The following is an 18,799-nucleotide window of genomic DNA, read 5'->3' on the forward strand; positions in this document are numbered from 1 at the left end:
TTATAATAATAACTGACATATATATATATATATGTGTATACATATGCATATGTACATACACATAAAAATAGTTTTAAGATATATATATATATATACATATATATATATGTGTGTGTGTATGAGTGTGTGTATATAATCTATGTATATAAAATCACTTAAAAGTTTACAAAATAATTAATATAAAATCACTTAAAGGTTTACAAAGTGCCTAATTCTCATAACAACACTGGGATGCAGATGCTATTATTAACCCCATTTTATAGATAAGGAACCTAAGAAGTTAAGTGACTTATTCAGGATCATATATCTAAAAAGCATCTGAGGCAGGATTTTAATTCCAGGCTTTTCTGACTTCAAGTTTAGCAGTCTATCTACTGGGTAATCTAGCTGCCTTAAATTTAGCATGTACAAGGTTGAATTAATTTTATTTTTCCCTTAAACTGTCATTGATCTTCCAAACTACTATTTCTGTTGAAAGCATAGATCATTCTTTCATTTACCCAGGTTTGAAAATTCAGTCATATTTGATTCCTTGATTGCCCTCTCTACTCATACCCAATCTTATGCCAAGTCTTAAAAAGCACATTACTCCAATGTCCTACACATAGTCATCCCCCTTTTATCTTGTACATAGCTACTGTCATAGTTCAGGGCCCCATCACCTCTTGGCTGGATTAGTACAAATACCTCCTAATTGTTCTTTCCCCATCTTGCCTCTTCTGTCTCCAATTCATTCTCTGGACAGCTATGAAAATTGAGATTCTTTAAGCCCAGAACTAACTGTGGGTCTCTTCTACTAAGAGGCTCCAGGTTCCCTACTATCTATAAACCCATCTCTTGGCTTAGCCTTCCACAATCTCACACCAATCTCCCTTTCTAAATGCCGCTAAACTGGCCTACTGGCTTTATTTCCTACAATACCTTACATCTCTCATCCAAATGCCCCAGCACAGACCTCCCATGCAGGTATCACTCCCTCCTTACTTCTGCCTCATAAAATCTGTTATTTCTTTCTAAGCTGAGCTGAAGAGACCCATCTTACAGGAGAACTGAACCTCAGCTGCTAGTATCCTACCTCAAAGTAAATTATTTTCTATGTGATTTGCATTTTATTTTTAATATATATATTTCTTCCTACAGAACATAATCTCCCTGAGATCAGAGACTGCTAAGAAAATATATTTTTAAAAAATTTTCTGAGGCATGATACATAAGAGACATTTAGGATCATAAATTAAGAACTGAAAGAGAACAGTCTTCATTTTACAGAGGAAACTGAGACTCAAAGATTTAAATGACTTGTTCAGGGTCCCACAATATCTTAATAAATGTTAATTGAATTAATGCATCAAATGAAATAATATCTGCAAAATGCTTTGTGAGCCTTAAAGCAGTATATAAATGGTAACTACCACCATAATAAAATATGAAAATAGGAGAGGAAAGCTTACACAAAGTATATTTTCTACAGCATGTCATTTCTTTACATTTATATAACTGACTAAAAGACTCAAAAAATATAAAATCTCATTGTTATGTCTATAGCATGATGTTCATTTATGTTCAACTTTTTGTGACCCCATAGACTGTTGTCTGTGGGGTTTGCTTGGATAAGACATTGGAGTATTTTACCATTTCTTTCTCCAGTGTGTCCCCATTTTACAGATGAGGAACTGAGGCAAATAGAGGTTAAGTGGCTTGCCCAGTTGCCACACAGACATTTTGTCTGAGGCCAGATTTGAACTGGCTACAAGCCTAGTATACTGTCCATTTTGCCATCTAGGTGCCCATATAAATATGGTAGGTATTAAATAATTTATCATTTGGACCTAAGTATTGGTATGCTAATTAAAAAAGATGATTGTATAGAAGATTAATCAATCAACAAGCATTTATTAAGCCTATTGTAGGAACTGGGAATACAAGAAAAATTAAATGCCCCACCTGTTTGATCCTGGCAAACAATGTGTACACAGCTAAGTTTACACAAAGCAATTTTAAGGGAGAAGCACTGGTACTTGGAGGATCAGAAAAGGCTTCAGGAAGGACGTGGCACCTGAACTAACATTTGAAGGAGGTGAGAGACTCTAAGAAATAGAAATGAGTAGGAATCATACAAGTATAGAGACGGGGATAGAATGCCAAATATAGAGAACACGTAGGTGAAATTGGCTGCAGTATAGAATGTATGAAGGACAATCATGTGTAATAAACCTGGCAGGGTGGCTCAGAGCCAGTGTGAAGAGCTTTAAATGCAAACAGGAGTTTGCATTTTTCATAATGACAATAGAGAGTCACTAGTTTCTTGAGGAGGGTGGTACCATGATTAGAACTGTGGTTAAGGAATATCAATCATTTTGGTAGCTATGCAGAATTTGACAGAGACTGAAAATAGTGCCACAGCCCAGCAAAGAGAATGGGAAGAAGGGTACAAAGGAGATGTTCCTGGGATTGTAGATCTGAAAGTGAAAGGGAGCTTGGACATTGAGTCTAACTTCCTCTTCCTACAGATGAGGACATTTTAGGCCCAGCAGGCTGTGATTTGGTCAAACATGTGATGATAGAGCTAAGATGGGAACTGCAGTTCTTGGATTCCCAATATTAACAAGACTTGGCATCTGACTGGACAGCGTGAGTGAGGAAGGATAAGGATTTAAGGAAGATACTAAGATTATGACTCTTTGTGACTGGAAAGAGAGCAGTTACTTTAGAAATTTAGAAAAAGGGTGATGATGGGTTGAAGGAGAGGAAAGCATGATGAGTTTGAGATGCCTGTGGGATAGTCAATTTCATTAAAGCTATTAGGTTACTATTAAAGCTACCAACAGGGCTAAGAGTTTTGAGACATCCTTTTGTAGTCATTTTTCAGTTGTGTTCGACTCTTTAAGACCCCATTTGGGGTTTTCTTGGCAGAGTGGTTTGTCATTTCTCTCTCTAACTCATTTTACAGATGAGGAAACTTCGGCCAACAGGGTTAAATGACTAGCCCAAATGCACATTTTGTCTGAGAAGTGTCTGAGGCTGGAGCTAAATTGAGGTCTTCCTGACTCCAGGATCTCCAATCCATTTCACCACCTACCTGTTTGAGACATTCAGTATATGCTTAATAAAATTAATAATCTTATAGCACAATACTTATATGATTCTTAATATTGCATTATTTCCATATGGTAGTATTTCTTGGGGGAAAAAAAAGTTTTGGTATTGTAGATACTTTCCAGATATGCTTTCTCTAAATCCTCCAAGGGGAGGGGATTAAATGATTCAGGGGATTGGTAATAGGATATGGAAGCCTTTAATTTATGGGTCACTGATTCAAATGTACCTTGAGTTCATAGTAACTAAAATCAATTAGTCTCATATTTCTTATTCTATCTCAGTTTAGTTCCAAGTGGTACAGGTTCGAATTTTTTAACATCTCTAAAAGGAGATGAAAATCTTCACTTCATAGTGACCATAAATGGAAATTGAATGATATTTTCATTTGAACAGGTGGTTTACAAAAATCTGGTGGGATTATAGAAAGAAACCTGCACAGCTAATAGTAAATGTTGTGAATGGCATCATTTTAGTTTGCATTTTGATTAAGCAACCAAGTACCTCTGAAAGTAGGAATTCTATGGATTTCCCCAACCCCCCCCCCCAAATCCTCAAGATGCTTAAAATGCTGAGGGACCCTCTCACAATCTAATTTGCTATTATTGCAAATAAAAATCTAAACAGTCTGGAAGACATTTCCACATTTTCTGATTTTTACTATGAGCCTTAGTAAAAGGTTTCTGTCTCCATAATAATGTGAAAATTTATCAGTCTCTCTTAAAACTGCTTTTTAAATGAATGCTTTCTCTTTCACTTGTGAAACACTGTTTTTCTAAAAGAACTGAATTCTCCCAGATCCTTTCAAAATTGCCCCAAGATTTTAGATGTTAAGTTAAAAATAAGAAAAAAAATCATTCATAAATGTAAATAAATATAAATAGAAGAGAGGTCTACCCAAATTGTCCTCACATTTTTTTTTGTGGGGGGGGGGGTTCTTGCAGTGTTTTGCTAAATATGGGACAGGTCTGTTTGCCTGTTATAATAAAGATGACAGTTTGTGCCGAAATGAATATTTCCTTAAGATGGGGACATTTGGTGTAGTATTTACTGAAGGCCTGTAAAGGAACACGTAAAGGCACGGCCCCCACTCCACAGATCTGGTCTCCTAAGCCTTTTGACAGGCAAATGGGGGTGGGGGAGGTGTCCTCAGAAACGAGCTACCAGAAAAAGACTGGGGGTGGCTAATGATTGCGGGGGAATGGGGACTGAAAAAAAAAAGTTACAAAATAATGTCTCCGTATAAAAATGTTGTCAAGTTTCCAGCCTTGCTAAGTTTCAATATTGCCTTTATTTGCGGTGAGAACGTGACATAAAAGGGAAGGAGGATGGTGGAAATAGACTCGCTCCTGCCTCGCTCGAGAAAAAGTGAAATACCGGGTTTTACAATTGAGCCTGCACAGGCAGTGGAATATTTGCACAACTCACCTGGGCCTTTCAGTTACAAATCCACCTCCTTAAGGAGCCGGGAGAAAAAGCGAGAACAATCAATAAGAAAAAATCCTCGGGGCTATAAATCAGCCACGTGGAGCTGCCGCTGTGACTGCTCTAGACTTCCTGGTTCACCTCTTTCCTGTGGGGTTTTGGGGCGCTGGGTTACGGTGGGGTTAGGGTGGCCCTCGGCGTTAGAACTGGGGAACCGAGAACCCGGGGTGTCTTCCTTAAGTTATTAATCCTTCTAACTCGTGAGGAGGGTGGGGGGAAGTTTGTGTAGCTTGGGGAAACTCAAAAAGGCGCGGGGCTGAGGCGCTATCGGAGCACACGCCTCGGAGAGGAGTCGGGGTGGGGGGCAGGAAGGGCCGGAGAGTTGGGGGCGTGACGTGGGGAGCGGCTCGCCGGCCGGGGGAGCGCCGGAGTGCACGGCGCCGGAGAAGGGCTGGAGGCAGAGGGTCGCGGGTGGGCAGAGCCTGGCACGGCTCAGGAGGGAGGTTGGCGGGGGCGCGTCCGCGCAGAGCCTCGAGAGCGGCGTTTGTGGGGGCTGGAGCGGCGGAAGAGAAGAATCCGGCGAACCAGAAGCTAGTAGAGGAGTTGGTGTTCAGAGCCCGGGGAAGCAGCTGTAGCGGCGGCGGCGGCGGCGGCGGGCGGGCTGCTGGGAGGGGGCGGCGGGCGGAAAAAGAGTTAAGGGAGGAAGGTGGAGAGCACAGGGGAGTTCCGGATCTGGGAGCTGCCAAGGGCAGGCGGAGAGTGAGCGCGGAGGGCGGCAGCGATAGTACGGGAGGAGGGAGGGGAGAGGGAGGAGGAGGAGGAGGAGGAGTGCAGCCCGAGGAGCAGGGCTGGAGGAGGGAGAGGGGGGTGGAAGGAGGAGGGAGGGAAAAAGCCGTGGTGGTGGTGGCGGCGGCTGCGCTGGGGCTGCTGTGTCTCCCGCTGCTGCTGCTGCCGCTGCTGCTGCTGCCGCCGCCGGAGGAAGATGAGGCTGAAGATCGGGTTCATCTTACGCAGTTTGCTGGTAGTGGGAAGCTTTCTGGGGCTGGTGGTGCTGTGGTCATCCCTGTCCCCCCGGCCTGACGGCCAGAGCCCGCCGAACGGGATGAGGGTGAGTGACCCGCGGCGGGGTGGGACCTGCACTTGTGCGGGGGTTCGGCGCGTAGGGTGGGAGGAGGGGGCGGCAGCTGGGGGGGTTTGGGGGGCTGTTCTCCGCAGCTCCGCAGGTGGTGCTGCTGCTGCAGCCTGGGAGGCGGGGGTGAGCGGCTCCGGGGGTGCCCGAGCCCCCCGTAACACCCCTCCCTGCACTCACACCCAGACTGTGTGCAAGCATCGCCTCCTCCTCCCGGCCCTGCCCCGCCCCCCTCCTCCTCCCCCCTCCCCATCCTCTAGCGCTTCCCCGCCCCCGGATTTCTCTAATGACACCGGGCGCTGCTGCTGCAGAAGTAGCGCCCGCCCGGGCAGCTTAGCTGGAGGGTGGAGGGAGGCAGGGCAAAAGGGTGTCCGGGCTGCGGTTGCAGCTGCCCGCCCGGCGCCCGGCACCTTCTCTCCTGCGCCGTCCCGGCCCCGGCGCGAACCGAGGCTGGTCCAGGCTGCGGCCTGCGGCGGCGCGTCTGCAGGCCTGAGACGGCGGGGAGATGCTGCTGCCGCCGGGGCGCGTGGGCCGAGCCCCTAGCTGGCCGTCGCGTCCCGCTTCCCAGATTCCCGGGCTCACGTTCGGAGCCCGGCGCCCCCCGCTGCGCGCGCGCTCCGGGGAGGGGGGAGGAGGAGACAGGGCTGCAGCGGCTGCTGTTACCGCTGCCCGTCGCGCGGGATCGGGCTCTTCTCGCCCCAGAGCCCTTGGCACCCCAGACTCACTTCTCCCCGCGGGGGAGAGGGGAACGGGTTGTCTGGACAGGCCTGCTTCTCTCTCTCTCCTTGTTCTTTGAGAACGAAGCTTTGGACCGAAGAACGGTCCTGGGGAATGCCTGGGGTGGGGAGCTTTCCTTTTCTTGGGGGCCCCTACCTCCCTTTACACCCACCACTCCAGTCCGGGCAGCTGAGAGTCTTCGCTCCGGGGTGAGCCTGTTTGCATTTGCAAAGGGAAGGGACCGGACCGACTACCTCCCGCAAGGGTGCCCTGAGGCTGTGCACTGGAAGTGAAAGTCTCTGTCTTGTTTGTGCTGTTGTTTGCCTGTTTTCTCCCCCTTTCCATTGTGAGCTCCTTGCAGGCAGGAGCTGTTTTCCCTTTTATCCCCTTCACCTAGGTGAGTGATTTGCACACAGTAGGCACTTCATTGATCCCGGTCTGGTTTTCCTTACGCCTCCCAGCACTGACTGGGAGTGGAGCTACCTGCTCCGAGCTCCGGTGAGGCTGGCGGCTCCCTTAGGGACACATTTGTCTGCCCGGCTGAAGGCGAGAGTGTTAGCTTTAACACTCGCTTGCTTTTGAGGGTTTAGTCAGACACCTTGAAACATTAGTTACAGAAAGCCTGCTCTACTTGGGAGGGAGCTGCATGCAGCTCCTTCCCGCTGGTCCGTGCAGCTAGTGGGAAAGTTAGCTAGCACGTGCCTGATGCTAGGTCTCGGAGCAGGTCATTCTGACCTCCAAAGCTGAGCTAGCCCCTTTGCATGGCTTCCCCTAATCTGCTGATCCAGTAGCATTGTTAGTTTGATGTCTTTGAAAATGCGTGGTCAGGAGGAGCCTTATGTCCAAGAGTAGGAAATGCAAGCTCTTGTCAGCATGCTTGCTGCCTCTTGCACTATACCCCCCCTCCCCTTTGCAAAACTTCTCTTCCTCAGAATCTTAGTGGCTTCTTGGCCTGAGTAAATGGAGGACTGGAATTATGGGAAAGTTCCTAGAAGGAGAATCCTAAATCGAAGAAAGTGATTAGGCAAGTGGGAAGGTGTCATTTTTAAAAACGGTATTTGTACTAGATATGCTGACTTTCAAAATTTTATCTTTAAAGGGAAATTGGGTTATGATAATATACAATCAGTGTTTCAGGATAGATTCATTCTCTAAGAGGAGGAATCAGAAAATAGAATAGTAAATTCAAATATAAAATAAAATATTTTGCCTTTTCTTGCTATTAAAGCTTAGAAATGAAGGCAAAATTAATGTAATTTTGGCAGGAATTTTTATAACATGACAATGGAATCCCTTTATGATGCCTTTAGAGGGAAAGCTTAACAAGGGGCCAATACGCACCTATATTAGCTGCTCTCAGAAAATAACTCCAGAGGCCTTCTTTTCTGAAGAGCAGAGTTTTATAAGCTCTGTTCTCCTGGTGCCTTCTCAGCCATAGATAGATCCATTGTTCTGCATACACCCATTGTTCAATCAGTAAACATTTATGAGAGTTACTATGTACCTGGCACTGTGTTACATGCAGGGCATACAAAAAAAAAAAAAAAAAAAAAAGACAAGACTTCCTGCTCTCAAGGAGCTTAAAATTTTATGGAATAGTAATTGAAATTGTATGATGGGGTTCCTCTGTCAGTAATATGTGGAGCTTATTTAGGGGGTGATCAGAAAATTTAGTGGTGGACCTTAGAGATCATAAAAGGCTTTTTAAAAAGGCTTTTACAGATAAGGGAAATATTGCTGGCAGTTAGTGAAGCACCTTGCCTAAACTGGGGTTTGAACCCAGTTCCTTATTCCAAATCCTGTTTGCTTTTTATTATACTAGCTTCCTGATGTGATTTGATCCTTGGCCATCCTGAATCTATAATGATTAGTATAATCTCTTAAGCACTGATTTATGACTAATAACTAACAAGTAGAATGACTACATCTCTTAATCAATGACACACCTTACCTAATAAGGCCAGTCATTCCATTCAAGGTGTTATTTCTGCATTTTGCCAAAGACACCAGCTTATTAAGCCTTCAAAATATCATTAAAATAATTTTTTAAAAGTATGAAAAGTTAAAACCCTTCAATTCAATGAGTTTGAACTGCAGATGTAAGCACTTCTTCAATCACGTAGGAAGGTATAGCATCTTGAGTGAAGAAACCAATGTATTTTCGTCTTTCCCCAAGAAAATTGGTTACTGTCATTCATAAAAGCTGACTAGCTATTCCCTTTATGGTTTTAGCAATGCTAAGGATAGGATGGCAAAATAATTGAATTTAAATAATGCTTTGAATTTTTCAAAGTGCTTACCTTAGGGACAGAATTTGAATTCAAATTCCATCCTTGCCACCCTCTGTATGTGAATGTTGTTTAACCTCTCTGTCTCTCAGCTAAAAGGGAAAGAAGTAGATAATAGGATCACAGCTTTAGAGATGGAAGTGACCTTAAAAAGTTATATGTAGTCCAATCCCATAATGTTACAGATGGAGGAACTGAAATCTGGAGAGGTAAGTGGTTATGAGGGTAGCAAGTGACACCCATGGAGTTTGAATCCACTGGTTTCCTTCTGTAATGTGCTTTTTCAAATGACCTCTAAGGACCCTTCCATCTATGTCTGTTAATATTGTCTAATTTAAGCCTTACAACAATCCTGTTAGTTGAAGTGGTGTTACAGATGTTATTTCTATTTTACAAATAAGAACACTGAGGCTCAGACAGTGATTTGGCCATAGTCAGATTTGGGATTTGAATTCATCTTCCCATCTTTCCCAGACTTACTTATGCCCAATACATTTTCTCAAAAATCCCCATCAGGAATTCCTGAAAGTGAACTTTGAATTCTATGCCCTTGTCAGTAGAGGACAAGAGCTGCCAAGGGTACACATCTGGCAGTTTTACAAGTGTGAAAAATTCACTTAGAATTATTAAATAAATAAAAGTCCTTCCCGGGCTGACACCCGGCTTTAGCCCAGAGTGAATTATTATGGTTGAGTTATAAGACTCTGAAAATAGAAGTTTATAATGGAAATGTTGACAGACTTTCGACTTCAGCAGTTCTGCTATAATAAATTGAGTACCAGTGAAGTTACAATGCTAACTGAGGTTTCCTTCCATTTGCAGTCAAGGCTCCTTTCTAGCAACTGAAAGTATGCAGGGTCAGATGTCCTGAAGCTTATTCAGGAACTGCCTTGAGTTCTAGATCATTTATGCAATAAGAGAGCTAGTACAGATTTGAAAGGAATACATAGTAGTCTTACTCATTAGAGCTGGATCAATTATCGGTAGTGCTTGTAAGGTGAGACTAAAAAAAAAAAAAAATCCCTTTGTTGGATAATGTTCATTTGTAATCTGAAAAACTGACCTTGATCCTGACATTTTGTTTGAAATGGAAACCTTTTTTTTTTAAATGTCCTTGTTTTTAGAGGCATCCCCCATTTTCGAAGGGCCTGAATTATCACCACCATCCTTCCAATTCTCCAGGCTTGAAATATTGGCTTTTTTTTTTTTTTTTTTTTAGATGTATACTCTTCTGTCTCTTTCTACCCTTGTTAGCTCATGCTTTAATTACTGTGGTAGGCTCCATATATACTGGCTACTGGCTATATACAGTCTTACCTCCCTTCTATTCTAAACTATCACTGTTCACCGGTGCTAGAATAATCTCCCTAAAATATTGTCCCTACCTTGCTTAACAACCTTCAATTTATGTCTTATCCATCAAAGTCTAAATTCAGCTTCAGACTTCACCACTTTCAATCAAGCCAGCCTTCGTGACCATCTTCTCAGAGTTCATATTCACTCATGAATCTTGACCTTGGCTCATACTTTTCTTCCTTCATCCTCTTACCCCTCAGTTCATATTCTTTAAGGCTTAGCTGATTACTCATCTTTTGTGAAATAATCTTTATTATGAAATCTTAGGTGTGTGGGTTTTGTGTGTACACAGAAATATTCTCATGCTTTTTATTTGCTTGAATTGTTTCCTAAATGTTTGATATAGCTAATTCGAAACCAAGAGAGAGGAGCCATGCTATTTTAATATCTTCAGTAGCACAGTTCCAAACTCATAGTTTAGGTGTACATTTTAATTTAGAATAAAGTGTGTAATCACTGTTTTCTCCCCCCAATTCTCAAATGTAGAAATCAGAAAATCAATGCTAGAAGGTATCTTAGAGATGGACTTGTCAAGTGATTGAAACTACTAACACTAGAAATATATTTGATTCTTATAGCCACCATGTAAATTAGGGTCATAACATAATTTTATAGATAAGGAGATTGAAATTCATAGAAATTAAGTGACTTCAACAGTTGCCCAGATAAGTGCCAGAGACAGCACACAAATCCAGTTAGTCACTTCTGACACCAAATCTCATGCTCTTGGTTATTTACAACAAGCTTCATCTCCTTTGTTTCTTAAAATTTGTACATTTCACTGAATAACTCCATTTATTTGCATTTGTGTTCTATTAATCAGACATTATTTGGTAACTGTGGATACGTAATAGGTTACCTAATAATTTTACTCCAAAAACTTATTAAATTAATAAATTAATTAAAACTTATTAAATTAATAAAATAATAATGAAGGGCAGCTAGTAGATGCAGTGGATAGAGCACCAGGCCTGAAGTCAGGAGGACTTGAGTTCAAATGTGGCCTCCGGGAAGTCACTTAACCCCAATTGTCTCAGCAAAAACAAAACAACAACAACAAAAAACAATAAATTAACCTTGGTTTTCCAGGTGTTGGGGAACTAGATATTGGGGGATTGGATATAAAGAGACTTCTTTGCCCTAAGAGTTTGCATTCTAATGGGCAGAGAGTGGGCAATCGAAAGTAGTAACCCAGGATATGAGTTTGGATCTGTGGAGTCACAGGGATACTGAAATGATTTACTCTCAAGTCAGTTGTCCACCCTTTCCAGGTTACTAGTAGTACTGTTGATTTGATTATAGTGCCCAAAAAGAGGTGAAAAGTGAAGGGATATTGGAGGTATATGCAGAAAAAAACCTCGCTGGATAGCAAAGTGGGATATAAAAGTAGAAGTATGGACTGATGTTTGGGGGCCAGCTCATAGAGGTCGAGAACTAGTTTTCCCTGATTTTAGTGCAAGGGTAAAGTAATTTAACTTCTCTAGAAGAGACATGGAGTCTAGAGATTCAATATGGAGGTTTTTGCTGCTCCAGGTACAGAGAAACTGCCATTGAGTTGACCTGGGTGGATAGTTGTATGAGGATATCGAAGTGAACCTCCAAGTTCCTTAAAAGCTTCCAAATTCTGCCATTTATTAGTACTGCATTTTCCTATTCTATCCAAGTATAGTTTAACAAATGTATTTTTCAAATGGTGATCCCGGAATAGGTACCAGTTCATGGTCTTTTATAATGATTCACCTTTGATACTGTTTACTTACCAATAAACTTTTTAAAGGTTATAAAAAAAAGTTTAATATCATTATCTTAAACTGCGATCTGGTTTAGACAAATAAAATGCATGTGATGTCATGGCCATATACAAACAATTGATGAAAGATTGATAAAGGCCAGTGGAAAGGGTTTGGAATAGCCCCGAAAACATTGGTTTCAAAATCAGCCACAAGATGAATAAAAGAATTATTGAGCTAAAGTGGGAGTTCACCATTCTTAACAATGTCAGGTGAGTTGCAATCCCAGGATAGTAGTTGTGTTGGGGTTACAACATGGGCTGAAACTTTATAAACTGACACATGGGAAAATCACTTTTAAAAGAAATTTTAGAGGTTTAGCAAAGACTAGAGGTGAACAGGACATGCATAATTCAAATATTGATTTGATTTTGCCTTGCTAATTTGTTCCAAAGAAAGAGATCCATGTGGAGGAAGAAATGAATTAGTGGGTGGTGATAATGAATTTTTTAAAAACAGCATCAATAAAAGATTTTATTCACAAAAGTTCGGGAGCCACAAGCAGGTCAATTTGCTGCCTTGTTAGATTTAATATACAACTAAAGAGATGCTGTGTATGTTGGAATAGGTTCATATACAATCCTTTTTGTTCCTTACATATTCAAATGTTTGTTTGATTAAATTCATAATTAAAAAAGATTTTTTAAAAATCCTGATTTCTGATTTGCTTGAGGTTCATCATGAAAACAGACAGCAGACAACACATTCTGAGCATTTCCTGTATCCAGCAAACCTTTGATTTAACCTTAATAATTGTAATTTATTTAATTGCATACAATAATAATTTAGCCTCAATAATTAATCCTCCAAGATTAACCCCTGAGAATAATACTGTAAAGCAGAGCAGTAGAGTAGGAAAGATATTGAATTGGATCAGAAGACTTGTATTCAGATACTGTCACTACATAATATAGTACAAATCACTTAAAATATTTTAGCCTTATCTGTAACATTGGGAGTGTGGGAGTGTGAGGTTACTCTAGATTCCAGCTTTTTAAACTGTAATTTTAATTTAATTTAATTTTGCTGAGGCATTTGGGATTAAGTGACTTGCCTAGGGTCACACAACTAGGAAGCATTAAAATTAGCTCCTCCTGACTTCAGGGCTGGTACTCTATCCACTGCATCATCTAGCTGCCCCCACACCTGTTATTTTTTACTTCATGTGGGGTCTTGTGACTGAATGTGAGGATTGTAAATTAGTGATTTATTATCACTAAATGTTTGATTTGTGTATCTATTATATATATATATATACACACACACACACGCACACACATACACTTAGGGTCATACAAACATTTGTGGGTTGAAAAGGGATTGAGAGTGAGAAAAATTTTAGAAGCCCTGGTCCAAAGCAAAGGTTTTCAACTTTTTTTTTTTTTTTTTTTTTTTTTTTTGTATCATGAATTCCTTTTTAGACTAAAGTCTATAGGCCTCTTTTCAAGTTATTTTAAAACACCTAAAGTAGAAAGCATAGACTTACAAAAAAAATCTGACTAGATTGAAAGTCATTTATCAAAACATTCAAAATATTTTAAAAGTATTCTTCGACTCCCAAGACATCCCAAGATATATCAAAATCATGATCTTCAACAAATGATTGCTAAGAGGATCAATTATTCTATGAGTAAAACTAATGAGTTATATCTTTTTTAAAACTGCTATCTGAATTTAAAGCTATTAATAGAATAGACTGGGGAAGGTAGATAGTGCAGTGGATGGAGGTTAGAACCTGTTGTGTGCAGATAGCCCCTTCTGCACTTACTAGGTTTATGGCCTGAGTTTGTCACTTACCCTTGTTCTCAGTTTCCTCATTTATAAAATGAGCTGGACAAGGAAGGGCAAACAATCCACTGTCTTTGCCAGGAAAGCCCCAAATGGGGTCATGAAGATTTGAGCTCAACTAAACTACAAAAGACAGATTTAGGTGTTTTGTTTCTTCCCTTTGGGGGGAGGGTGTATGGAAGGGGTAGTTTCAACAATTTAGGTAAATTTTTATCTTTAGACAGAACATGAAAGTCACAAAATAATTAAATTCTCTTCCTTCCCCACTCCCCCCCTCTGGTTTTCCTTTAGAGAAAATAGTATTGGATTCTCAAGTCTAGAAGACTTGACCTTAAGCTGATTCTCATCCCCTTGGGGTCTGCATTTCCTTCTTTGATTTTGTGGATAAGAATTTCCCTGTCTCCTGGAGGGGAGGTTAGCAGGGAAGGGAGTGCAAAATGATGTTACCCTGAAGATAGTGAGAAGTTGATAGCCGAGTTGTTTATCCTTGGTTCAGAAAGAGAATCTCATCTGCAGGGAGGGAATTTAAGAGAGGGAGGGCTGTGCAAGGTCACCTGTCTCTCCTTCCTCTCCAGAATTTTATGGGTCCAGTGTCCAGATAAGATCAGCCATATACAGTGGGTGAAGAGCAAATATCAGCCACAGTACTAATAATTCCCTCCCTCTCTATAAATAGGACCCATTATGTCTAATAGTAGCCATCTATAACACAGAGAAGGGGGGAGGGAAGGGGAAAACAAGAAATTTACATAACTTTATAATATATTTAAAAGGAAGAGCACGTTGTACACATTAGATTTGCAGGTTCATGTGCAATCATCTGTTTTTGTTATGTTATGAAAATGCTTATTCCAAAAATGAAAAAATAAATGTGGAAAAAATAGAGTTTGAGCTTTTGTTTTTGGGATATGTTAAAATGGGTAGGGGGTGTGGTTGTGGTTTAGGAGAACCCATCACCATTTCAGAAGCAGCAGTGTACATGCCAAGGCACCTGGCCCATATAATACCCAATCCATGACCTTAGCCTCATTAGCCCTTGCTTGTCACTTGAGCTAATCAGCTAGAATAACTAACAGCTAATAAGGAAGTTGATGAGGAACAGTTTCATAGGCTTTAAAAAGAAAGGTTATTGAAGATTAAAAAAAAAAAAACTTTAATTAAGAAATAATTTAAAAAAGAACTAATCTCTTTTAAAAAGTTCTTTTGTATAAATTATATGCTTGAGCAATATTTTGTTAGGAGAGCCACTTGGCACGTTATAGGTAGTAGTGATCTTTGGTTTCCTATGTGGATTAGATCTCTTTCTCGTGTGCCATTCACTTTGCAATGTGATGCCTTCCTTTTTTGTGACCTGATAAAAACCTAAAATTTAAGATTGGAGAAAGATCTTTCTCTAGACAACACGAGGCAGTTTTTAACATAAAAAAATGCTACTTGGCCTATTACTTAAGAAGGAAGGGGGAAAATGGCAACCTTTTCCACTTAACATTTTAAGTAATCAGAGTTTTATTTTTCCTTTGAGATTGTAGTGTTCTCCATTCCTTTCTCCTCCCTTCCCTACGGGGAATAAGGCACCTAAATTAATTGTAGTAAAACTCATATGCCCCTGAAGGTGAATGGGAAGCACCTGCTGAAAGCTTAGATCTTGTTGGAGAGTCCTAGTTTCACTTTCTAGACATCTTGAATATTTCAAAATATTAAATGCTCCCAATTTGTCTTCCTTTACAGAGTCCCTACTGGGTTTTCCAGCCTTTATATCCGTTCTCCCGCATTGCTTCTGAGAAGGCATTTAAACATGCCAATAGGGAAACCTGATTCAGTTCACTGAGTACCAGAACTGGTGCACTGAAACTTGAAGAAAAAATTAACTTTGCATTATCTAATTAGGCTTATAGAACTGTTGCAGAACTCCCTTATTTCCCAAATCTAGAAGGTACAATTAAATTCCATATTACATCAATACCAACTAGCCTGCTAATAGGCTTCCAAAGCAAAGTGATTTGAATATGTGATTGCCAAGGATATTTAAAATTGGATGAATTTAAATTAAATTATATACCATAGGGAACTGTGCTGGATGTGACCAGACTAGGAGATAATCAGTCATTTTGTATACTTCCTGACTTTAAGAATCTATCAGGCTCCCTTGAGGTATTCTGGAATTATAAATTAGGGTGTTTAGCAATTATTTGATTTGATATATGGTGACATTAGCTTGTTATGGTTCGCATTTGGGGGAAAAGAAGTTTTATTTAGTGGTATATAACACATATTGGTGGCTATAGTTTTGAGTATTTCAAAGATAAAATCTCATCTAAATGACAATTCCCTCCACCAGCATAGATTGTAACCCCTTTATTATTTAGTAGATGCTTTTACAGAGTTTCTGGGGCCAAAACATCGATCTGCTTGTCTGTGACCAACCTGATGATGATCAATTCTGAACTCGGCCTTAGGCCCTTGGACAACGGAGATGTAATTAATCACCATCACCTGTATGCAAAGCATTGGCAACTTGGGAGGACATCCAGAAAGGAGTTGTCTGGCTGTAGCCTTTGAAAATAATAGCAGATATAGAGAGATATATTTACACACATACACATACATATATGTAGATATATATGTATAGGGTTTTAAGGTGTGCCAAGTTCTATATATGTGTGTGTTTGTGTATGTATGTATGTATGTATGATGTATATATATATATACATATATGTGTGTGTATATAGATCTCTCTATGTGTGTGTGTATATATAAATCTCATTTTAAGGCGTGTCAAGTGCTACATATGTGTGTTTATGTATATATACATGTATACACATGTATGTATAGTATATGTGTGTATATGCATATATAATTTTAAGGTGTATTAAGTGCTATATATATGTGTGTTTGTGTATGTGTGTGTATATATATATACACACATACATATATGTGCGTATATAGATCTCTCTATATATATGTTTGTGTGTGTATATAAATCTCATTTTAAGGTGTGTCAAATGCTACATATGTGTGTATGCATATATACTTTTAAGGTGTATTAAGTGCTATATATGTGTGTATATATGTGTGTATGTATATATATATATATGTATGTATGTGTATGCATCATGATCACTGGCACTGTGTGATAAGGCATTGGGAGAAGCCATATAAAAAGACAAAAAATATGTGCTGATTTAAAATGTAGGGATGGCTTTTACAAGATAAAAAAGATGAATTGTATAAATGTTAATCGAGAAATAACACATTTCTGTGTCATTCCTCGGATGATACACTGGGTCTGTCAGCATGGCTGTTTTTGAAATAGCCTTCTTAGGCTATCCCTCTTCTGACTTCAAGTTGTCTTGTAGAAAACACTTGTTCTAGAATAAAATCCGATAGAGTTTTCTTGTTTCACAAGCAGATGTTCTCTTTGATGTGAGCAAGGTATGAGGAGCTCTTACAAATGGGCACAGGCCTAATTACTTCTTGGAATATTTCCTTGCATCAAGAATTCAGCTGTGCAAAAGGGTTCTTGACTTAAATCTTTTTAGGAAAACTTGAATGTAGAAAGACAAAAATAGCAGAGAATAAGGGGACCCATCAGTTTGACGGTCCTGGTAAATGGGTTGTGTGACTTTAAGAATAAATTCTTTATTGTTCATTTTAGTCTGACTTGACTTCATAATCCCATTTGGGATTTTCTTGGTAAAGATACTGGAGAGTTTGCCATTTCCTTCCTCAATATGTCCTCATTTTACAGATGAGGAATTAAGATTGGATTTGAACTGAAATCTGACTTCAGACCTAGTGCTCTATGTATTGCATCACCCCACTATTCCTTATTTAATTTAATTATTATTATTTATTATTAATTTATTAAATTTATTTAATAATAATATTTTAATATTTAATTAATATTTAATAATAATGTTTGATAGATTATAAAAATAACATTTTGAACCAAATCTTTACCATTGTCCCAGATCATTGGCCTGCCTTAGTTAAACCATGATAAATAAATAGGCTAACGTGAAGATTGGAAGATATCCCTCTTATAATATAAGTATTTTGTCTGGACATGAAAAATGGGAAAAGAAAATAGTTTGGGTGAAAAGAGGGAGTAGTACTTTGCTTGTCCTTGAGAGTTTTTGCATTCTATTGAGAATTATATAAAAAAAATCCTTTACTTAAACTTTTACAAAGTATGTTTCTAGAGGCAGCTAGGCGGCGCAGTGGATAGAGTACCAGCCCTGAAGTCAGGAGGACCCGAGTTCAAATCCTAGCCTCAGCAAAAAAAAAAAAAAAAAAAAAAAAAAATATATATATATATATGTATATACACACACACATAGATGGAAACACACTGTTTATACATTAAAAAATCAGTGGAACTTGTGGGATTAGTAATGGTGAAAATGTATCTTTGCAGACAATGACCTAATTTATACAGAATGAATTTTGTGGTCCCTTGACCAGCTTAAATAACTTTCTTTTTCAAGACTTTTGGCCCACTGAGAAACAATTTTGATGATGTTTTCAAGGGCAGTTAGCTCCTAGCTTCTCAAGTTTTGTACTATTGCCTAGAATTCAGGCACACAAGACCCCATTAGGAGGTCTGAATAAGTACAATTTTTCAAAATTAAATAACCCCTGCAGAACTGTGCTTTCGGTCTCTGCGGTAGCATAGGCCATATGCTTTGTAGCATTTGCTACCTCTACAATCTATGTCATGACTTTCAATCTCTTTTGAAAGAGAGCATTAAAAAAAAATAGCAGAACACAACAATAACCCTCTTCAGGTCTCTCCTAACTCTTGCCAGGGTGATTTAAAATGAATAAAAAATCCATTAGATTTTTGGCAAATAAGCTATGATACTATCGTTCCACTCTCTCAATTATGGTACAGAATAAATGACTACAAAATGGTTTTTAGAGTAATGGAATGGAAATGCTGAAAATCTCATTGCTTTACACATGCATATTTTTCTGCTGGAGTAGATTGTTTAGTTTTCGAACTTAAGAGAAGACTGACAAGGTCGGAAGGTCCCAAACTGTGGCCTTTTAAATGCTGATTTTTAACCGAAGTGGTGGAAGAAGTGAGTGGAAGACCCATGTCCCTATTCATCACCTTGGTAAAAACTGTGATAATGACTCCAATTTAGGTCACACTTGGCTGTTATATATGTGCTGTCTAATTAGACACTGCCCATACGTCCTTGACC

General features: G+C 39.8%; 1 protein-coding gene and 1 pseudogene across 2 annotated transcripts in view; both read left to right on the plus strand.

The window, feature by feature from the left end:
• Window positions 1-5,310: 5,310 nt before the first annotated feature.
• GALNT7 (polypeptide N-acetylgalactosaminyltransferase 7) overlaps window positions 5,311-18,799 on the plus strand; it is a 191,699-nt gene continuing 178,210 nt past the window's right edge. The window contains exon 1 of one of the 2 annotated variants that reach the window (XM_074272575.1): window positions 5,311-5,629. In XM_074272575.1, coding sequence (XP_074128676.1) covers window positions 5,504-5,629 — 126 coding nt within the window. In that variant the 5' untranslated portion in view covers window positions 5,311-5,503. The remainder of the gene's footprint in view (window positions 5,630-18,799) is intronic. The other variant, XM_074272576.1, reaches the window with a different exon arrangement.
• LOC141546217 (SUMO-activating enzyme subunit 1-like) overlaps window positions 8,832-18,799 on the plus strand; it is a 68,563-nt pseudogene continuing 58,595 nt past the window's right edge.

Source organism: Sminthopsis crassicaudata, chromosome 6, assembly GCF_048593235.1.
Source record: "Sminthopsis crassicaudata isolate SCR6 chromosome 6, ASM4859323v1, whole genome shotgun sequence".
NCBI classification, from domain to species: Eukaryota; Metazoa; Chordata; class Mammalia; order Dasyuromorphia; family Dasyuridae; genus Sminthopsis; species Sminthopsis crassicaudata.